Below are 23158 nucleotides of genomic sequence, written 5' to 3'. Positions count from 1 at the left end.
ATTCAGGGAAAAAGTTGAAAAGATTTGACATATGCTGTAAAATTTGCACTACTTCTTCATGGACTTGAGGCAGGTGTTTTGCACAAGAAGACTTTTGCATAGCCTTGATTGTTGATTTTGTTTGTGTGTGTGTTTAGCATCCTTGATGTGCACAGTAAGACAGAGGCAGAAACTTATCACTTGCTGCTTTTTGGGTGCTTCTGTTCTTGCCCTCAATAAGCCGAAGAGTCCTAGTGAATTAGTAATCATGGGTAGCATCTTTTGAGACTGCACTGACAAAGGCAATACAGTAGTGATGCTTTCTTTTAATGTGGTAGAGCTCATATATGTTGTTATTGGAGGTGAAATAATAGGGACAAGTCTGAAAAATAATACTTGGCAAGTGAAATAGGAACAGCTTTTTGGTATAAGTTGAGAAGAGTGATTGTGAAGTGGTCATAAATTCTAGCTGAATGATTTGTTCTTGTTACCTTTTGTCTTCCCTTCAGCTCTAAACCAGCCGTTCTTGTGCTTGTGGTATCAAGTGATTTTATGTTGATTGTGGAGGCTTTTTTGAACAACCTAAGATGGATGATAAGGGTGCTGTTAAAGTAATTTAAAATGACTCCTGAGAGAAGGGAACAAGGCAAATAGCAGGATCGCAGCCCTGGACTTCAGGAGAGTGGAGTTTGATCTGTTCATGAACCTGCTCGGAAGAATCCCATGGAATACGCTCATGGAGAGAAGGGGGATCCAGGAGGGCTGGGACGTTGGGGTAGACAGTCTCCAGAGCAGCTTTCAAACCTCAACTTGTGCAACTTTGAGTCTATCTATTGCTGATAATAGAGTATATTGAGAATGGTGTCATCTCATATAGCATTCGCTGGTAAGATAAAGCTGTATTTGAGAAAGATTTTACTAAGTCAGGAGAGCGCTGGCCAGGTTATTTTTATTGTAAGGCAATTAGAGAGAAGACATTTTATTAAATGATGTAAAGGTATTTCACAAATGGAAGCAGAAGAACCAAATATAGCAACAGATATGTGACTTCATTTTAAACTTTTTTTTATTTAGGATAATAAAAATAGCTCTGACAGTATTTCCTGACACATCACAATGGACTTTTTTCCAGAGATGGGAAAATGTAGTCATGAGTGTTGTATGCTTAAATATTGCAGTGCAAATGGGTCTGTTCTCACCTTTTTGTCTTCTTGAGGAGTTACTTGATTGCAAATTAAAAATTCTGTAATTCTGCCTGTGGTGGATTGAGTGTCCTTTGGTATACCTTTCTGGTATGTGGAACGTAGGAAAGGCTAAATTTCAACATGAGTGCCTCCACGTTATCCAGAAAGTTCTGCATCGTGGGTGTGTTGCAGTATGGAAGTAGGAGTTCATCTTCATCATTAACTGTCTGCTATTTAGCAGCTCCTTCCGTGATGTTATGTGACAGGGAGAGACTTCTTCCCTCTGTTACTGTGTCTTTTCTTTTGACAATCATTTCTGTGATTATACCATATTCTATTCACTTTGATGAAGTTGTGCCTGGAAGTAGAGAAGCTGATAGTCCGTTTTGTTCTCTGATACGTGGCAGTTCATTAGTATGAAAGGAAACCAATGGTTTTAGTTTGCAACAAAGTAGATTTTTTTTATACTGTCGTTCTGCTCTTTATTGCTATGTAGTTTTGTTGAAAATAAAATGTAAATAAATAGGAACGTGCATAATTTTGTGGTCAAATATTAATTGAAAGACTGATGAATGTTTTGGTCTTATACATTTAATCATCATTCTCTTTCAGATGTATATAATGAATATATTTCCTAAATAATGTTTTTCTTCTGGTAAACTGATTTTTCCACTTGTTTTTAATGAAGCATGACTTCAGTGCTTCACGTTTTGTCTAATGGTTTGAGCATAACATTCTTGATGTCAGCGCAGTTTTGAGGGAAGATTTTGTTGACTTAATATTGCAGAGGCAGTGGAGGGAGAACAAAGAAAGGAACATCGTTTTGTCTGTGTGAATTAACCAGCGCTCTGGTGACACTGTAAAAGGAAGGTGTTCACTGAGTGGCAGCTAATATTAATACTAGGTCTACTAACTTGTGGGCTATTTTAAGGGTAATAGTTTAATTTCTGAAATGTTTAAAATTTGAGGAGATCTGTATATGTGGGCTGTTGTCACAAGAGCTGGAGGTTCCTTCGTAGATGTAGACATGCATTCTCTTCTCTTCTCTTGTCTGCTAGGTGTCGTTGAGGAGGTGATTGCCTGCCATGTTCTCAAACCAAATTGCTGGGCTTTTGCCATCCCCTGGCTCAGCAGCTTTTAGGAGAGCATCTTGTCCTGCTTCTCCGTTGATGGGCTGAGCCCTCTGAAGTTGTTGAGCCGTAGGTGTTTGCCAACCCATGTAGTTGGCACTGAGCACAGTTAGGGGGTCCTCGTGTGTGGGGACGTGCTGGCGGAGCGGGGTCTGTGGGTAACTTGGATGTGAAAGAGTTTGATGGGCAGCAGGTGTCGGGGTCACGAGCTCCTGAGCCAGCCAGAAGCTGGGTGAGGGTTTACCTGTTAACTCAGAGAGAGAGGTGGGGAAGGGACCAGCGACTTGCAGTGCATCCTCACTGTTTCTCTTCATTTATTCCTCATCAGCCCACTTCAGGTGAGGATGCTGCAGAATGAGAGCAGCAGTCAGAAACGGCTGATGAGAATGTGAAAAACCGGGAAAGCAGTTATTGCTGGAAAACTGAAGATTGGACTTGTTTACCTTAAAAAGTAGTTGAATAAGAGGTGACAAGTTGAAAGCGCAGAGTCTAATGAATGAATGGTTTAGAGAAGTTGTTTGGGAGCTGTTGTTTTCCCTGTCTGTGCAATGCAAGAACAAAGGTGTTCAATGAAGCTGAAAGGTGGCAAATTAAAAACTGATAAAAGAAAATACATTTTCAAGCAATGAAAAAAGCAATAGGATTCATTTCCACCAGAAAACTGGCAAGGTCAGGAATTTATCAGGGTTCAGAAAGAGAGTGGATATTTACATCATCAATAAAAATATCCAGAGGAGTTGTCAATGAGAGCTTGCTTTTCAAAAGGAGTTATTAAATGTCATTTTTTTGGAGTTGGGAAACCCAAGGCGAAGGTGCACCTGGAATGGTGGCAAAGCACCATAATCTTGTACCTGCCTGATGTGGTCCTTGTACCTGGTTCTTAAGCATCTGATTTTGTTCTTCGCCATATCTGGGTCTCAAGGAACGGGATCCCAGGCACAGAAGGGTGGTTCATGGTCTTCTCTGCCAGCCTGCACTGACATTTATATGGGATTCAAGTGCCAGCATATGACAAACCTCTGCTTGAGAAGCTGCAATCCAGAGGTGGCACATTTTCTATTTTAAGTGCAGAAAACTGTTTCAGAAGTGCAGTTCACAAGGTTAAAGAGTAGCCGAGCTTTGTGGTGTTTACTTGCTGTCTGAGACCAAACCCTGAAGATGGCTCCTGATTAAGCTAATGAGACATGTAGTGTGGGTGTTGTCTGAAATGTGCTCTGGGTTGAGAGAATAAACTGATCTGAAAAAAACCCTGAGGAAATGTTGCTTGGTGCAGTTTGTGTTTTAACCTTTTTAGTTGGCTTATCTACTCAAAGCGTTAAAATGACTGTTCATTCATATTTTCAAAGGGTTAAAACATGTAACCCACATCATGTAGGTAAAGTGAAATTTGTGTTACGTAATGTGAAATTAGTATTTTGACCACATCCAAGTAAGTCATAGAATTTTAGTTCAAAGTAATGGCTTATTACTGCTTTGCTCTAGATAAATCATTGGGTGTGATTGAATAAGCTGTCCCTTAAGCTAGCCCAGTCTTACTGTTGGAAGCACGGCTTGGGTGAGAAATGACCCTTTATGGTTATATTATTTCAAGAAGAATATGTTTATGTATTCTTTTGCCTTATAGATGGCTTATATAGTCTGGAAGTTGCACACTGTGCCTCCTGTACTTAGCAAAATGCTTTATGGTTTTTGGTCAACAACTTGAGCATCAGGGCTGGGTAGGCACTGGATGTCGTATTGTATGTGTGGGCTGTTTGGGTTTTTTACCCTCTGTATTCTGCATCAGGGTGGATCTATGAATATTGTGGGCTTCTGGGCAGTTCCCTAGTAGTTATGGGACAGTAATTGAAGGAAGTTTCCAACAGTTGTTATAGATAAGTGAAAACATTGTAACCCCAACATACAGTGATCAGAAGGGCCTTTTGTATAGATGCATTCAAGCCTGTGGCTTGCAAATTTGGTCAGACACGATGCGGTGATTTGCAGTGCAGGTGCTGTGGGTGTCTGTAGGCTTCACGTGTGTTAAGGTGCACGTTACTTAACTCGCTTGCCTCAGACAGTCGTATTGCAGCGGATACATAGCCAGACCTTTTAGTCTTCTCTGTGCGGTGTCCTCTTCCTAAGGAGGCATCGCTGGGCTGTGAGGGCAAGGAGCTGTGTCCCCTGTGCCCACAAGAATCCTTTAAAGATAATACAGGTATGCTATGGGTGACCTAGGAAATAACTTGATGTACAATTTCTGAAACTCTTACTGAAGTCGCTCATCTTTTATACCCTGGGGGTAGTAGAGGGAATGTTTTATGAATTAAGTAAAATGTGGGAAATTATTAATATTTTCTAATAAAGCAGTCAGGTGATGTATATTCTGAAGCATTAGCTAAAAGCCCTTTTTCTTTGCCTTTTTCAAAAAGCCACAGCTGCTATACTTTTAGAGTTGTTGACATGTCGTAAGGGGACCAAGAAATTACTTTTCAAGTTCAATGGAATGTGCTGTGTTGAGCTGATCGGATGAACTCAGGACCCTGGTTTTTGTGTCCTCTCAATCTGATGCAAGAGATTTGCCCTCCTGCTTCAGTTCTGTTTTAGCCTGAATACCCCAGGAACAGAGCCTGGACAGTGGTGCGATTCCTCCTCCTCTATTTTTGCAGAGATAACTGCACCGGCTTAGAGCACAGTTCAGTTTACTTTTCTCCCGAGTTAATGATATTTAAGTGGTTAAAACTGCAGGAAACTGGCTGTTAAGAGATTTAGAGGCCAATATCTGGGTTACTTAGTAGGCAGGAAGAAAAAGAAATGCGAGGGTAAGGAATGAACATAGGGCTGAATTTTTATGTGCTGTAGACACTGGCAGAATAGAAGAATCTGATGTACCCTCACAAAAACTTTCTTTTCAGGGTTGAATACGGCTTTTTCTTTCTTCTTTTTTTTTCTTCTTCTTTTTTTTTTTAAAGTAGATGAATAAAATATTACTTTTCTGTTGCCACTAAGTAAGGATGAATACATTTCGTTGTCAGTTGTATTCCTTCCCTCTGCCAGTGATGGTAATCTAGTGGCTAGGTTGAAGAAGGTATGGTGTTAATTTTTATTTTTTTTTTTTTAAAGAAATGACTGTTTTTCAAATGTGAACTGTGTACACAGTGTCAGATACCAGTGTCAGATGGAGAGTGGCCCTGTGCTGAGGCAGGTGAATAAGGCAGCTTCACACTTGTGCAAGATTGCTACCGCTTGAGCAGTGGGGCTAAGAGAAATAGTAGAAAGAAGAGGGGTTTTTTTTGAACGAAGAGATGAGAAATAAACTGAGATAGAAAAGCAAGCTTGTGCTAGAGGTAGGCAGTGGTGAGCATTCTGGTAGAAGGGAGTTAAATGAAGAAAAATCATAAAATTACTTCACGGCAGCAGGAGGTTAGGAAACATAACTAAACATGTTAAACTCACGGTGAAACGAGAACCCCAGGGGTATTTTAGTCAGATAATATTTAGTTTGTTGCAGTGTCAGTTGTGTGATTGCTTGTCAGCTAGCATATGTGTGTGCTATAAGCAAAATGAGGCTTTTAGAGACCATGCACAATTTTCCAGAAGATAATAAGCAGGGGATTTATCAGAGACAGATTAAAAGAGTTGCAGTGGATTTATTTGCTCTGGTCCATTACCAGGATATAAGGCAACCTTAGTCCTCTGCAGAGAAGTGTTGGAGGTGAGGGACAAGAGCTAGAAAGGAAGAACTATAAAACTGGAGAAAAACTTATGGAATATAAGAGCATGTAAGATACACAGGTATTTATAGGTACACATTTAAAGCTGCCTGCTGAATGTTTGCCAAAAGAGCAGTCAGATTGCAAAGTCTCTCCAAAATTTAAGAAATTATGGTTGGGAAGCTAAGAGTGTCTCTGAATGCCTTGTTCTTGCACCTCAAATTAGCCTTTGATTGTCTTTCTTAGGCTCTCTGCCTGGTTGTGCCCTCTTCTCACCATAGTTGCCCCTGGTGGCTGCTTTCTCCAGACTTCCAACCTTCGGTGGAAAGTTGGTGTTCAACCTTAATGTTTTGGTACCTTTCCTAGGCTCCATTATGAGAATATCAGAAAAAGTGATGAAAACCATCAGTTGTGAGAGACAGGGATGCTTAATTCCTGGTTTACTGTGTGCTTGTGGTTACAGAGTACATGAGTCTTTCTGACCTCTCTTCCACGTATTCAGGTTAGATACAGATGGAGGTACTTGGACTTCTTTATAGGTTAAATCCATCTTTAGACTCCTGCAATAGCCTTCTATTGGCTTGAGGGGCAAAAATGCAGGCAGAGGTTTGATATATAGAAAGTCACATTCGAGAGGTAAGGATATTTTGAAAAACCATTCCCTAATGTTCTTGTCAGTGCAAGGGTAGTGAAATCTGCTGGATGTTTTTATGGAGTTAACGGGCTTTTTTGTAAATGCTGTTTTAATTGAGGTCTTGAGTAGAAAGTCAATGGTGTGTGTATACATATGTGTCTGCAGTCAGTTCTAATTTGCAAAGTAATGTGAAAATAGGTCAGCCACAGAGAGATATGTTGGGAAACGGCTGTAGCTGAGAAGGAAGCTATTTGGAGGTTTGGGAATAGAAAAATTTGGTTTAAAGATGATTAGTACAAAAGTTAAGGGTGGTAAGAGAAAGGGGAGCCATTTGCCTTCTGGTGATAGTAGATGCTGCTGTAGACAAGGAGGATTTGAAAAGTTTCTGGTAATTTAATTTTTGCTGGATTTATTTGGCATAGAACTCTTGGGTTTTTTGTCTGTTCTGGAAGGCTCGATTAGCTCTTGTTAGCAGTGCTTCAAGAGGGTCAGGAGCTGAGGGGATGTTGCTCCCTTAGATGCGTTCCCGTAATAGCCAAGTCTGACCTAATGTGCCTTTAGCCACAGCTCTGCCTTCAGGCCCCTGTTTCTTGGGTCTTGCTGTCACTTTGTTTTTACTCCCCCCACATTTTCCATAAGGCAGTGGGATGTGAACAACATAGTCTTTGAAGAGGGAAGCCTAATTACAAAATAAGGCTTAACAGTGTATCAATTCCTTATCGATTCCTCCAGCCATCAGATTGGGGCAGAACCTGTTAATTGTCAGTAGCCCTGTGCACGTTCCCTGGCTAACGCTTTTCCATGGTGTATAGGGCAGCTGCCTGTATCCCAAGGAGCTTGAAGTGGGATGCACGTGGTTCCTGTGAGGAAGGTGCAAATGGGCAGTTTTGAGAAGGGGTAGATGCCAACTGGCGCTGCAGCCTATTAATGGTACCTGGTGTCTGTGCTGCTACACAACATGCAGGGCTCTGTGCTTCACTTTCATGAATTCCATCACCTTGATACAAATTAGTTTCTCTAAATTACAGAGATGTTATTGAATAGTAATCCTCCTCTCTGATGAACACATCACTGAAGTTGAGTTTTATCACATTTATTGTTTGCCTTTATTCAGCAGACAAGTTACCTGTCAAAGAAGGAAATTAGACTGGTTTGATATTATTCATATTAAGGCTCATTTGATTGTTTCTTGTCCCTAATTCTTCTCTAGCTGCTTGCTATTTTATTGTTAATGTTTTCTTCAAGTATTTTGTGAGATACCAAAATGTTGAACTGATATATAATTGCCAGAGTCTGCATCTTCTCATCCATCCTTATTTTAAAAGGTTGGATCTGTTCCTCTGTCCTATTTTCAGGACCAGTCGTGCCATTTGCGAGTTCTTCAAAAATAGTTGCTCCTGGACCAGAGATTACCGTGACTAATTTTTGAAGTATCCTAAGGGTATATTTTGTCAATAGGTCCTGACACAGTCTAATATATTTAAGTTGTCTTCAGTTATTTCTGACCATATTTTGGCTTATGTTCCCACACCTCACACTGCTAATTTTACTGATGTTAAACATCTGGTCAAGCCCCAGTTACCATCTCCCTTTTTCCTTGTATGTATTTGTATAGCTTAAAGCAAGAAAGCATAGACCTCTGTTACACAGTCATATTTCTCTTTTTATTTGTGTTTTTACGAGGAATAGTTAGCTAAATTATACCTGATTGCAAATAGCATCTGTTTGATGTTGAAGCTCCATATCTTGCTTCAGTCTCAAAATTTTCTCTTATTACAACTAATTTGGAGTTAGGAGTCTGGAGAGGAAGAGGAGGGGGAAATCTTGCCACTGATTTCTTATAATGAAGCAGTCTATTAACATTCTCCAAAAATTATCATTAATTAAACAAAAAGCTCATCTAATGCTAGGAACAGGAATATTTCTGTACCATCAAAAAAGCACCGAGTGGGAAATATCATTATGATTCCACTTTACAAAGTCTGTCTCCTCTGCCAGGCTCTAACCCATGCAGAAGTGAGAGAGCAAGTGAGCTGTGCGTTTGGGTTGTGGATTAATAGTTGAAGTTCACTCGTGTGGAAATAAAGCAGATTTTACTGTGACTAGAATCTGTCATTAAAAAGCCATTATCGGAACCGACCGGCACAATTCCTGCTCTTTCATTGCTAATGACAAAACAATCTGTTCTTTAAAAAACAACAACCCCATATTTTGTTTCAGAGAATGGTGCAGGAGACTTACCAGAACAGAAGCTGGGTGAACAGAGGCAGTTGAAAGATTTATTGATCAATAAACCAAACAATTACAGCTTGTTTTATAAAAGGAAAAAAAACCCACCAAACCCAAACCTCAGGCCTGCAAGCAACACTGAGACTCTAATAATGATAACTCTGGCATCCAGCTTGAAACGATAAAAGTCAATAGGAAGATATAGGATTTCAATAAAATTATGACACTAGATAAACTTTACCCCAGGAACAAATTTTCCCTGGGTGTGTGAGTGACTTCAGTTAGATTTGTAACTTTAATTTCTTTCTTATTGATTTTTCTTTGCTTCAACTAATTAGAAAGTCTGTGGTGAATTGTGTGTATGTGTTTGAGGAGGGGCTAACAAGCATCAACAGGAATAGGGCCTGAGTTTATATGTATGTATATAAGGTCTGATGGCTTTTTAAATTTTTTTGGCTATATTTTACTCTTCAGTTGCTTCCAGTACACAGCTGGAAGTCACTCTCATACTCCTCAGTGTGCGAATATTTGAAGCCGCAGGCTGCCCTTGGAGCTGTGCAGTAGCACTGCTTCAGTGACATGGGGGATATTGGGTAGGGATGATGGCAATGGGGCTTTTGTGAATAGTTTTCAGGTCTTTCCCTAAAATTAACCCAAAAGGCTTGGAGGAGCCCACTTATATTACTGCTGCTTCTAAACCACTCTGGTAGCCCTCTAAGGGAAAAGAGACTTTCCCTTAGCTTCAAGCTAATTGCCAACCAGGTCGAATTTTGGTTTTACATAGAGGGAACAGAGGAGCTGGTGGGAGGACTGGAGAGAAGCTTTATCTTAAGGATGGCATTTTGCAGAGGTGCCAACCTGTACTTTCCCATAGCAGATTTTCATGGGATTAGCTCTAGTTTTTGGTTAAGATTGTAAAACGTGTTTTCCTTTTTGTTACTTACGCAATAGTAGGAGGCGTATTTGGTGAATTTGCTGTTGCTGGCAGAAGAAAGGGAAACTGTTCAACCTGTGAAAAAAATCACTATCCTTCCTCTTTTTCAAACTTACATCTCCTCAAACACAGCTGCAAGCTGCCGCACCAGCATTTGCTGTAGGGCATTAATTTCCTAGGTTTATAATGAACATCAAACCCAATCTGCTTTTACGGCATGTTTAGAGTAAGCTGCATCTTTGTTCTGGTGTGATTTAAAATTGGTCAAGGTAAAGAGCACCTGGAAGTGTACCAGTGTAGGGTCCATGGTGAGTTAGCAGAGATGCCCTGTGCTGGGTAAATTTTGGAAATTCCCAGAGGAACCGCTTTTTAGTAATTCTGATGAATACTCTCCTGATAGAAAGCAGGAAAGCAGAGGTATTGGAAAAAGGTTAGAAAAGGCATCTTAAAGTCCCTGGGGAGGTTTTTGATGGGGCTTGGGGAATATCCTGTCGTGTGGGATGAGGAGATATTGCAGCAATTACTAAATTAGGATTACATTTCAGGGAATTTTTAGACAGAGGACTTCTCAACAAGAACTTCTGTTTCCTGCCAAACTAACAAGATCTTTAGGAGGGAGGGAAAAGCTTTCAGTAAGTGCTCTTGATGGGGAGAAATTTAAAAAATGGAGCTGGGGACCACTTGTTGGAAGCTGAGAATTGATTTCATTACAGTATTAATATTTAGAAATAATTAAAGAGGAGAACTAAACTCCAGGATCAAGTGTTTAATTGTACTGCCCTTTATTTCAGCTTTTCAGCACCTTTTTTTCCAATACAGCTTGTTCTGTGTTTACTGTGCGTGTTTTCTCTAGAGAAGTTTACTCTTCCTTTAAGAGAAAGGCTTTGAAGGGCAAAGTCTGTAGTTGATTTTAAGGGAAAGACAGCCTGTAGGGATGTCCTGCTTGCATGCAGTTTTCCCATCCTAACATGAAAGCAGAAGTTTGTCCTCCTTGGAGCTGAACAGCTTGGGGAACGGCTAGGATCTTGCTGGGGATGACTTGAATGACCTAATATTCAGCAGTTAATTGGAAGCCAAGTGTGATGGGAATTGCTAGAGGTCCTGTTTGCTGTTGCAAAAATGCTAAGGATTTTGGGACTGCACTCCCGTAATGGAGAGAACGTTCCAGTGTTAAATTATTACATCGATGAAATATGCTTACTAGAAAATGAGGATAGCGGAGCAGCTAGGAGTAGAGAAGGAGAGAGGATGCTGTAATTGCAGATCTAATTGCAACAACATGCAAAGATCAAACCAATACCTTCGCTAAACGCTGTCATTACGTTCTCTTCTGTGCTCTAGACAATGATTCTACAATAAATGGGGAATGAAAGTCATCTCCTGCGCAAAAGCAGTTTGCCTTATGGAGAGTGGACTGGGCAGGCTGGGTGATGTGTGTGTACGCTGGAGGGGGAGGAGGAGGATGGAGCGATCCTGTACTGCTGCCTTTCTGCTAAACAAGTTCATTACAAGGCAGGTGTCCTGGGGCTGGGTTTGAGTTTTCTCCTTCTGCAGTAACATGGAAGTATTTCCCTTCATATGTCTGTCAGATGAATAATTCTTTCCTTGGAAAAGTATTTCTCTACACTCAGACCTGAGCAAGGAGCTAGTAATAGCTTCTAGTACAATTTATGTTAAAACCTGTTTTTCTTTATTATTTTATTATCTCTGTTCCTTCAGCCTCAGGCTGTCCTTTGGTCTTGGGGTCCTTTTACCTGCTGACCAACCCAACCATCTTGGCTGACCTTTCAATCCGTGACGTGCTCTGAACACACGCTGTACCTCTGGCAGTGCCCCTCATCTTATTTTCACACCTTAAATTTGAATGTTCCTTCCCTTTTCCAAGCATACACTTGCTATCCATGTTCAGTCTTTGACCTTTAGATTTGAAAGGAGGAGATAACCTTTGTATACGGGCTTGCTTGGCTGAGCAGTTAGCATCACCTTCATTATCTGAACTACATCCTGTTTCATTGGGGGAGGTGAGAGGAAAGGATATTTTTTTTTCTACCCTGGCAATTCCTGATTTCCCCAAGAGAGCAGGATCCCAGCGAAGCATTTCAGTGTGGCCAAGCTGGGTTTGTGAAGTGCTCCGGGTTCAGTGTAGCGGCAGTGGCCTGGTATGGATGTGAACTGCACAGCTATAAAGCTGAGTGATCTTCTAATAATATTTCGGGGTTTTGTGGCGGCAGAATTCACACGAGAGAACTGGTTTGTCCAGAGCCCTTGAGTATTTCTGTAACAGGGCAAGGTAGCAAACTTCAGCAATGAAGGGAGGCAGCACTGTAAGATTTCCTAGGAGTTTTTGTTCTTTGGATTTATACCCAGGGCCTGTGCTTCTTTGACCCTGTTCTGTAGCCTCACAAACATCAAGGTTCTTCCATGTAGTCAAAAGATAAAACACTTCATCAGCTGGCTAATCCCTGTATGCATATTGCACCATAAACGGTAATCTCCTTAAAACACACCTGATTTTTTGAAATTTTCAGCCTTTTGTCTTCATTCTTCTTCTCCATCAATGCCTTGGAGGTGGGCATTAGGTGCTGTCTGAAGTTGGGAATGCTTTAGGAAATACTTCAACCAGGGCCCCACACAAAAATTTTACCTTTAGCTTTCAGCCCCAGCTTTATACCTGGGAGTGCGAATGCTCTCAGGGAGGGGAGAGGGATCCTCCTTTTTGTCTTTCTCTGCAAATGCTTGGTTATAATTGCCAGCAAAGAGCGAAGTGAGCCACACGTTTTGTCTGCGAGATATTAACCTCTGAAAAAGTATTTATTATAAACACTGAGCATTGCAGTGTTTTACAAGTGATAAGTCACATACCATTTAGAGGATATTTGCTCTCAGCCACTTTGTTCGTTGTCAAATCTGTTTCATTTCTGTTGTGACAATTCTGTTCATTCATTGCTGGAACTCTTTGGCAGGAAAAATGTCAAGTACTACACTAAATATTTTGCTGAAGAAACCCATTCAGCCATGTTGAATTAGAATAATGTCTCCAAAAAGAAGGCAGGCTCTGTTTTCAGTTGCCATCTGCTTGTTAGAGTGCATGCATGTTGCTTTCCTGCAAGGGATATGTGGTTTTATATACACAAGACAGCCCAATTTTTCAATTTTCAGAGCAGCAACATTTATTTTATTAGAACTCTGTGTTCACGTCTGTGGCTTGATGCCAATATGAAGACGATGGGTGTATATCCATTCAGGGTTTCTTTGCCATGTGAAGGAACAATGGGCAAAAATACCAAATATTGTTCTGGAAACCCTCTCCTCGGAGTGTGCTCAGGGGCTTTAACCCTAAAGGTGGTTTCTGTTCTTCCTGACAGGAGCGTGATGGGATGCGAGCAATTCTGGAGTCATACGACAGCGAGCTGACCCCTTCGGAGCACTCGCCCCAACTGAACCGCCGTATGCGTGAGGCTGAGGAGATGGTGCAGAAACTGCATGCTCATAACACTGAGCTGGAGGTAATAAAGAACCATCATGCACTAACCCCAGGGGTGAAGTAGTTGAGACCTTTAAGATTGAATTGCCTAGTGATGTGGTCTGCTCTCACAGAAAAGAGATTTGCAAAATTCAGACTTCAAAATTCCAGGATCAATAAGACTCTCAAGTTATTATTCTGCACCTGGAGCTGGCAGGAGTCAAGAATAATCATCTTTGGGTGTGATGAGTCTGCTTTGTGTTAAGCACGGCTATACTGCACGGGTGGAGTCACAACTAGTCCCTGCGGGTTAAAGGGTTGTGTAAAGGACAAGTTGTATAAAGGGCAAGTAAAGGGGTAATGAATTGTAGCAGGTGTGGTGTCTTCTCTGTGGTCTAGTCTAAGTGATTCACTATATCGCATGTGTAGCAAGGCTCTTCTGTACACAGTGTGAGTGAGTGTGTGTTTAGAAGAGCTTTTACTGCAAGGGTTGAAGAAGTAAAGTATGTGTCTGTTGTTAATTCTTTACTTCTTGGCACTGGGCCTGAAAACCCCAGAATACCAGTAACTCTATTAAATGCTTTTTGTTAGGTTTTCTCTAAGAAAAAACATTGTTTCCAAAGATAGAAGTATTTCTTGAAGGAATTCTTGTATTATTTTTAGTTCTCTCTGAAAATTTGTAACCTGAAATGTGACTGTAATGAGGTAAATGTTAGCATGCGTTTGCCAAATAGTTCCTCTCTTCTCTGTTGTAGTTTGTTGTAGTGGAATGGGCTTTGTGGTCATGAGTTGAAATATTTGGAATATGTCTGTGATCTTAAAGCTTGGCAGTTTTATTACATAGGCTTTACAATAGTCATAAGTATGTGAGTTTTCCTTTCTTCATGCTTAGTTCCACCATTGTACAGATTTATAGATGCCATAATTCAAATGGAGTAAAACTTGTAGAAATTGATGCTCCTCGGGTTCATGTTCAAGCTGTAGAATGGATTGTCTTACTGTGCACAAACCTTTTTGTTGCTTCTGGCATCCTTAAAAACGCTCTTTTCTTGTGTTGGTAGGTGGGGACTTAAGTCAGGCAGTACTGGCTCCAATGTCCTTTAAAGCCTTAGCAAGCAGAGCAGAGTAGTGTGGTATCGATCAGTATCATGGTATAGATCCACTTCATCCCTGTTTCTCAGAAAAGGAATTCTGTGAAGTTTTGGGCAAGTTGATAGAGAAGTTAGCTGGTAACATCAGATGAAATGGAAATTTGCCTGAATTTGTCTGTCTCAGAACGTTTCTCTATGTTGTCTTTTGATCACTATTTTGCTTACCACCAGACAGAGCAGGATTAGATGATGCTGACATAAAATGATAGGTGGCTATTTTATCCTGTATTCTTAGTTGTTTCCAACAGTGGCGCTAGGTTGTTGCAGGGAGATTTCCTGAATTGTTTCCCTGAATGGGTCAGATGTGCATGGTGTCTCTGGGCAATAATGAATTACCTTTTCTTCTTCAGGTGAAAGCACGGAAGAGCGTGCGAACCAATTGCTACACCCTTTTATTTATAGGGAACAAATTCTAAGTTTTTTTTCATGGATGTGGATTAAGGGCTACATGGAAAACTTTGGAAAGGAGCTGTGTTCTCTGGAGGTTTGTTTTGCGTGATGTCAACCTTTAAGCCTTTCAAAGACTTGCTAGAAGCAGGATTCAAAGACCTGATATTCCCCTTGTAAAGTAAAACTTTATACTTCACTTGATTGTGTTTGCCTTTCTGACTGTAGTGTTGACTGCTGAATCCCATCTATTTTGAAATTTTGGGGGAAAGTTTTTTGTTTCAGTAAAAATCTGAAAACTGGAAAGGAAAATTGAGGTACAGGCAGGACTCCTGGTGTCTCATCATCAGGAGCAGCAGCTGTAATCAACTGTCTGTAGATCAAAGAACTGGCCAATAGCAGCTATTAATAACTTCTAACATAATGCTCTGCACCCTCTCAGCTCTGCTGAGCCTCTGTACAAATTTTGGAAATGTTGACACCTGCATGACTCATCTCACAAACAGAGGAGACAGCAGGAATGAGGCACCTTGGAGCCTCAGTTGTTTCTGAGATGTGGGAAAAACAGTCTCTGATGCGGAGGGCTGGGACAAGGAAGGAAAAAGGGAACTTGACACATTTAAGTCAAGTGTGGCAGAAGGGTCGGGGCATCCTGGGAGCCCCTGGTGTGGATGGGCTTGGGAGGGCAGCACACAATCAGCTTGTAGAGTGGCACAGAAGAATGAGAATAGCCCATCTGTGAGCATCACGCACGTGGCAGCAAAGCAACAATGTGCACAACTATTTTGATTAGATCCAGGTAAGGTCTGGGGAGGCTGCAAAGAAAGAGAGTTATGGATCTGAGCTGAAAAGGCCAGGCTGACACTATTACTTTTTGCTAGGCTAAGTTTTTAACCAACTGTGCGGAAAACAATTAAATCCCTAGTTAACAGAGGATATACCACTGTGGGCAACCACAGTTATGCTCACAGAGGAGTGCTTCTGGCAGCTCAGCATACACTGGGAATGCTGTGTGGTTGTTGCAGGAGCAGCCTTCGCACGGTCCCTGTGCACTGCAGGTATTGCTGTGGTCCAGGAGCATCCTGAGTTTAAAAAAGCCCTTAGAGCCTCTAAGGCAAATGCATCCTCTTGCATTACATTTTTTAGCTTCTACCTTTCAGCTTTGTTCATAAACCTTAAAATTCACACCATGCACCATGTCTCTCTTCCCTGACTTCTTTTATCAAGTTTTTTTCTCCTTTTTTGCTACAGAGTACTTAATTTACCAAAATCTCTTTCTATGTTCCCTAGCAGAGAGCCCTTTGATACTGTTTTTTTCTGTTTCTTCTGGCTGCCCTAAACTGTTACCAGCAGCCCCACCTCTGAATAAAGGCCATAGAGGGAAGAAGGGATGTTCTTAAGAGGGATTTTTCCTTACTCTGAAAATGGAGACTTTCCCATCCATTCCAGTAGCAGCTCTGTGTGAGGGAGGAGGCTCTCTGGTGAAGATGGGGTGATAGTGATAACGCAGTAGGAAAGAGGAGGAAACTGCGTGGCACTAGGAAGATTTTGGGCTGAGGCAACAGCTTTTAACTCATTAGGGAGATGAGGTCTCTGATAAGTCCTTTGCTTGATGTATAAATGGAGGCAGGAAGCCGTTAAAAAGAACGCAGAGAATGAGAGAGGAGTGTGTAAGCCCTGGAGGGTTGCGTGTGAGTGGTTTATTAATGTATGCTGGGAGGATGGAGTTAGGTGATACACTGAGTCGTGCCTGACTCCCTCATTCCCCAGCCCTTGCTGGGCAGGACAGCTGCTGGGAGCGCTGCTGCATCTGCATCGCAGACATTGCCTGGATTACAGGCACCTTTCTAGAAACCAAAATACAGAAGGATGCTTTCACCCCGGATCACTTCAGAGACTCAGTGTCGCTGCGTAAGAACTAGTCCTATCAGAGCCTGATGGGGCAGAGAGCTGGAAGACAAAGAAAGGCTGAGGGGGAACTTTTAAAATCCCCTTCACTGATGGCTGATGAGAAAAGCTGGATCTCTAATGCATGGACATGCAAACACATAGTCTGTTCTGGGACCAAAAATGATTGCTTTATGCTCCCAGAACTGCCCGCCCCCAGCCTCACGCCCTACTCCACAACACTGATCTGGTTGAAGAAAGCACTTTACGGAGTGTTGAATGTAAAGCAGGAGGGAGATGCAAAGAAGAACGCCATCTGAAATGGTGGCTGGAAAAGCAAGCAGGCTGTTGTCAGCCTATTTCACGTGGTTAATGAAGTGTCACTCGCCATCTTTTTAAAAGTGTGTTTTGGAACTGAAGAGGGAATGAGTTTGTCCCTGGCCAGCCTGCTATAAACACTTAAATAAACAGAATTGTAGTCGTATTTATGTCAGGGCATGAGTTTTTGTTTTGATACTGGTGATATTAACAGTTTTCTTGCCAACCATGGTTAACTTTTACTACCTTGCTCCCGTTACTTCTAATCTCAAGGTAAATATGACAAAACAAGAAGCTTCTGTCATGCAGCAGCTACTGTGAAAAAGCTCTGATGTGGAGTTTAGTGTTTGAAAAGTTAAATGCAGCTGCACAAAAGAGAAATCATCATAAATATAACTCCATTAATAGCGATTTTATTACAACACACTTGGCTCTGTATGAAACTTTAATGAAGAGAGATTTGCAGGGAAGACTCATGCTGACACCTTCAATGGTCTCCAGCATTTTTTACATTGAGAGATTTACACTGTCTGTGAGCACCATATGTACTCTAATCAGTTAATTATGAGTCTGACAGTTTCAGCACATGAAATGCCATATGTTCTGTGTTTTTGTTCCACCACAGGCATTACTGCTGACCTCAAAACTCATTGACCAATTATTGTCACCTTATCTGCACCTGATAACTGCCGCGCATCTGCTGGCAGTGAAATTGGGCATTGTTGATTCTTGTGATGTTAGTCACAAATCTGCTCCTTGCAAAGGGAGTTACTTAGCAGTCACCCCGGTGTTTAAAGTGCTTAAATTTAAGTGCGGATGCAATAAAATGTTTATTTCAGCTGTTAACAGTTCCTCCTTGTCTTTCACCCAGCTTCCCCCATCAGTGCTTTTCCACTTTTTTACCTTCTTTTTTTTTTTCTCTCTCTTTGATCCACACTTTATGTTTATCTTGCTTTATCCCTCTGCTGTATTTCCTCTCCACCTCAAAGGTAAATTGCTTCTTTACATAGCAGAAGGGGTTTCTGTGATGATGGGAACTTTACAGAGAAATTTCCTCCCATCTGTGCAAGGTACAGAGGAGTTTGTTTTTATTTTCAGATTTCTTGTGCCTGCTTTCTCTACCTCTCTGCTGCCATCCAACCTTTGTACACTGTTTTTTCTCAGTGACAACTGTAAGAAACAGTGAGAAGATTACTCTGCTCGCTTTGGATGTCCGTAAGGAGCAAATCCGAGTCACTAGAGCTTTCCTGCCACTCCAGAATGGCATATGTTTCACTTGCCTAGACTTCTGCTGTCATTGTAGCATCTTATCTGTGACTCATGTGGGAGAAAACAGGCTCTCTCTGGAGATGATGCTAATGTGGTCCATGCATCAGCTACCACTGATTGCTGAAGCAGTCACAGGGCTGGACATCATCTTCTGACAAAGCAAACACCTTGTCGAAATATCATTTTGAACCCGAACGCTTTGGCATCTCTTGGCAGACTTGAGCCTTCCCGGAAACCACTGCGGTCCTTTGCATTTCTTTTCTAAAGGAGAGTAGGTCAGGCTCCGTGTCCTCCGGCAGTCCTGCAAAATGGATTATCTTGGGTTCTCTCTTCTTTCACATGTTTGATCTTCCTTCAGACCCGAGTGACCTTGTCAAGTCAGGGAGCCATTAGTTTCTTCCCCTCCCTTTTACACCTGCCAGTGGCTGTGGTTTGGGAGAGCACCTTGCAAATAACCGTCCTATAAATGAGGAAGTCAAGTCACGGAGGGGCTTAATGATTTGTTAAAGGTGACAGTCCCTGCTCTGTGGAAGAAGAGTGCCTCTTAAATCTGGTTGATGCTGCAGCAGAGCCTGTCTCTGTGTATCTGAGACTTTTTGTTTGGTCGAACTAGATTTTAAAACTCAATTACTATTAATTTTTTTGAGGACATTCCCCATTTTGCATCTGTACTGAGAGTTAGTAATTGATCAAGAGGAGTAGTCCATGGCACTGCCTTATGCTGGAGGTATTCCGCACAAACCGGCATTGTTTTCACTACAGATAGATTTTTACAGCTATTTTTAGTGTGTGGATGCTCTGACAGTTTAAGAATGGCTTTAACTCAGTAGTTCCTAGGGACCACAGCTAACTGGAAGCAAGCCTCCATCATTCTCAAGAAATGAGAATGTCCTGACACCAACTTGCATAGAGTAAATTAAATCGTTGACTAAGAAAATATCTGTATCTCTAGCCTGTGATAAGCTGGTTTATAGACAAGCCCCCAGCTGCAGAACAACGAGCAGCTGTAAGGAACCTTTTGTAAGGAACCTTTTGTCGCTCTTGGCTGCACATTGAAGTGTAGGCTATTGGAGTGCATGGGACAGAAAAGCATTTTCCAACTCTGCTGCTGTCTTGTGCTTCAAATGCAGTAAAAGCAAGGGGAGAGATTGTAATTGCCATCACCTCTTGCTGAAAGTCATGCTTCTGGTGTAGATGCAGTCCATGACACTCTGTCCCTACTTCTTACTGACTAAATCATGTCTTGACTCTCTCTAAACGTAAAAATTTCTACTAATGATAAATATAAATTATCCCCTGTGCTAGCAATGCAGGGAGTTTAGGGTGGACTTGTGCTGTCTGAAGTGTTTCAGTCTGTGGGAAGCATACCGAGCCTAGGTGAGACTGTGCTAATGGCATCAACCTGCTGTCTAGGTGTGATGCTCCAAGGACATGGGAATGCTCCTGTACTCAGCCTCTGAAGGATCTCACTTCAGCCCCAAGCAGATTGATAGATGCCAGCAACAAAAAGATTTCTGCGCCCCCCCCCCCCCCCCCCCCCCCCAACTATGCTCCCCTTCAAATGATCTTGGTATGAACAAATCCTCCTGTAGCCTTTTCTGGTGATGTTATGAATAACCAAGCACAAACGAGGCTTGACCTAGGGAATTTGGATTAGCTTCAGATGTACCTGGCTATAGGAGACAAGAGAAACAGATGAACTGGGTCTAAATTCCTACAGAAGATTTAAAATTGGGTTCTTTCTTAGTGATGTTTTGGAAAGAGGAGATAACTGATGTGCAGTTTTGAGTCATATTTACCACAATAGAACAGGGAAGAGCATTTCATATGGTGTCGAGAGCTTTAAAACGCTTTACACTAGAAAGCCTGCATGCCTGTGCCTAGAGATACAGGCTCTGCAATTAGATGTCTTTAGGTGGAGGAGGAAGCAAGAATACATTTGGAGTGGGAGCAGTGGCCCCATCCGTGGCAAATGGCAGCAGACAAAGATGTCACATAAAAGATCTGCTTTTGTGCAATATGGTGCATATCACCTCCTGCTGCGAGTGTGCAGCTGTGGGAGCAGGGGGCTGAAATCGGGATGCAAGTAGCGCAATAATAACATGTCTCTTCCCTCACAAGCAGAAGACAGAAAGAAAAAGGCAAATTAAGCACCTTTGGGGAATGGGGTTAGGAACAGGTAGCTTCTAGCTTTTCAAAGGGAAGGCTTTGAAAATGTAGAAATATGTTTGTACGTCTTAGGTCGGTCTCTTGCTTGTCGTTGCAAGCCAGGCAGTTTAGAGAGAAGGGCTGGGAGTCAGTAGGGAGGTTGCTGAGCAGGTTCCTCTAGTGCTGGCACCATTTTGCTGTGTTGCATTCCACAGTTAAAGAACTGTTTGGGTTTTTGCAATGTTAGAGAAATATTCAACAAATAGGACAAACTGCATTCTGCATTTAATTCCGAGATTTAACCTCTCTGAATCTCTTTCAAGCTGGAAAGCATGGGCATTCTAGCACTGGTCTCATACATGTGGACAATGTGGCTACAGCCCATGTCATTGCTGTGCCACATGTCTGGTAGCAGGGTTTGTCTTCGGGGGTACTTGAGTGATCCTTGGATGGGAATGATCAAAGCTTCCCAACAGCTTCCAGGGTATGTGGTCTCTTTCTGGAGCAGGGTGCTGGGATCCTGCTGGAGGCAATGCCACATAGTCCGCAGCACTTCCAGCCCCAAGTTGCCTGAAGTGTGTGGTACGTGTTCATGTTGCTCACCACCAGATAAATATTTTGGTGCCTGGCTCATTAGTGATGGGAAAACTGGCCCATCCTGGCCAATTTCTCTCCAGACTAAAAAATGGGTTTGTTTATGTTGGATTTCCCAGAAGTGCTCTCAAGCCAGTGCATCTCATCTTTTTTGAACTATATTGGTGATTCAGGCTTCAATGCTAGCACAGACACAAGGTTTATGTTAAATGTCTCCTAATTATTGGAACTGCTGCTTAGGAACATTCTCGCATTGATGAAAGCTTTAACAGCTCGTGGAAACCAAGCAATTTGGGGGGAAAAAGGAAGTAAATATCTCGGGCAAAAAGTAAAAGCTAAGATTGCACATTGGGATAATGTTTTACACCAAAAATGCCATGGAAATTTTAGCAATTCTGTAACTCTGCATTGTATTAATGACATTAAATAGTGCTTGTCTGGGCATCTTCAGAGATGTTCTGAACTTGTTGAGATTTGTTGATTTTTATAATGATTGGATTTGAGTTCTGTGATTTGTAGTGCTTCGTTTCAGAATAATTAAATAATCTCTGCATAATTAAGACTTAAAGTATGTATTTGTAGGTGTTTTCGTGTCATCTTTTAATTCTCGATGATGGTCTCGGTAAGAAAGAGGAATTAACATTTTCAACAATTATTTTCTATTTAAAAACATGTTGTAAAGATTCAACAGATTTACTGCAGGGCCTCCGTGCAGGCTTGTTGTTCCATGGCTCAACACATTTCTGCCCACTGTATTTCTGTGGGCTCCAGCTACAGAGTTTTGTTGAAATTCTGTTACCAAATAGTTATAATATATAAACAGAAAAAGTGCTTTGAGGAAACAACATCAACACAAGCTTGTTCCCATGCTCCTGTGGATCCTAATACTCCTGCTCTTTGCAAGGATTGTAAGATCCGCTTTAATACGCCTAATACTTTGGTTATTTTGGCAATTAGAACAACAGTAGTTACTGTCTTGGTTTTCTTTTTGAAGCCCACTGATTCTTTGTTTTGGCCTTAATTACCAGTAGTAGAAGAGGTGTTTCTTCAGGGAACTAATTAGTCTGAAAAGCCTGGTTCAGCATAGTGCTTGAGCATAGTTAGTTGAATGGTGCCTAAATGCAAGAGCCAATTGCAACTGTTTTATTTCAGAACATACAGAAAATTATTCACCCTTAATACTTCTCCATAGTTATGAGTTGCATTTGCTCCCATACGTTCACCTTGTCTTCCCATATGGACTGATTTGTCCATAGGCTGCAGCATCTCCATTTCCCCAGTTCGGTTTCATGTTAAGGTCGTGCAATGGTGCTGTACTCTAACTCGAGTTATAACTTGAACAGAATTTAAAGGAAGGTGGCTGGAATTCTCTCTTTATTTTTCTCTTTTTCACTTAAATGTGACTAGCCTACTAATATGTGGAAAAGGCTGGGAAGAGAATAAGTGAAAAAGCCAGCTGATAGCGGTTTTCACCAAGCTGTGAATAAAAACTAAGCTGTTGATATAGATCTGCTCTGTTCAAGGGTGGTCCAAGTAAATTGTAAGGAAGAATTCTGTTTTCTCAGAGGCTTTGCAATTTATCTATTTGCTTTAATCAGTGTTAATGTCAAATGTGCTTTGATTGTCTAAAAGTTTTTCAGCAAAACAAACTGGAAGTCCTAAGTTTTGGAAAAAGCTAGTCTTCCTGTAATGCAAGTTGTAACATTTTTCTTTTGAATTTTATTTATGCTGTTTAATAAAACAGGCAGTGCTACTGTACAATACGTGTGCCATGAATCCAGCTGTGGTGGCAGTAACATAGATATGAAATGCATGGCACATCGATTTGACATATTGAACTGATTTATGTTTTCAATTTGTTTAAATGGCTATAATGGCTATAGCTTTGACAGTTGTACACTCAAATTTCAGTTCTATTCAAGACCACATTAAAAACAGAACTGATTTCTGGTTTAAAGCATTTATTTTTATCTATTCTGTGTTCTCTTGCCTGCATTCCACATGTAGACTCAAAAACATGAGTTCTTGTAACATCAACTTTACTTCCTTTTGGAAAATTGTAGAAACAGCTCATTTTCCATTGGAAAGCTGATTCTTGGAAGAGTTGCTAAACCTAAGTTTGTTTAATTTTTAAAGGAAGTCAACAAGAAACTTGAAGG

At 41.3% G+C, this 23158-nt stretch overlaps 1 protein-coding gene across 2 annotated transcripts in view; it reads left to right on the top strand.

Moving 5' to 3' along the window:
• The window catches only part of MAD1L1 (mitotic arrest deficient 1 like 1), a 376699-nt gene that overhangs the window by 147889 nt on the left and 205652 nt on the right, over positions 1-23158 (top strand). For both annotated transcript variants that reach the window (XM_069810261.1, XM_069810260.1), the window contains exon 12: positions 13148-13288. In XM_069810261.1, the coding sequence (XP_069666362.1) occupies positions 13148-13288 (141 nt within the window). The remainder of the gene's footprint in view (positions 1-13147; positions 13289-23158) is intronic.

Source organism: Haliaeetus albicilla, chromosome 22 (genome assembly GCF_947461875.1).
Source record: "Haliaeetus albicilla chromosome 22, bHalAlb1.1, whole genome shotgun sequence".
NCBI lineage: Eukaryota > Metazoa > Chordata > Aves > Accipitriformes > Accipitridae > Haliaeetus > Haliaeetus albicilla.
This window is presented reverse-complemented; position numbering and strand designations above follow the sequence as displayed.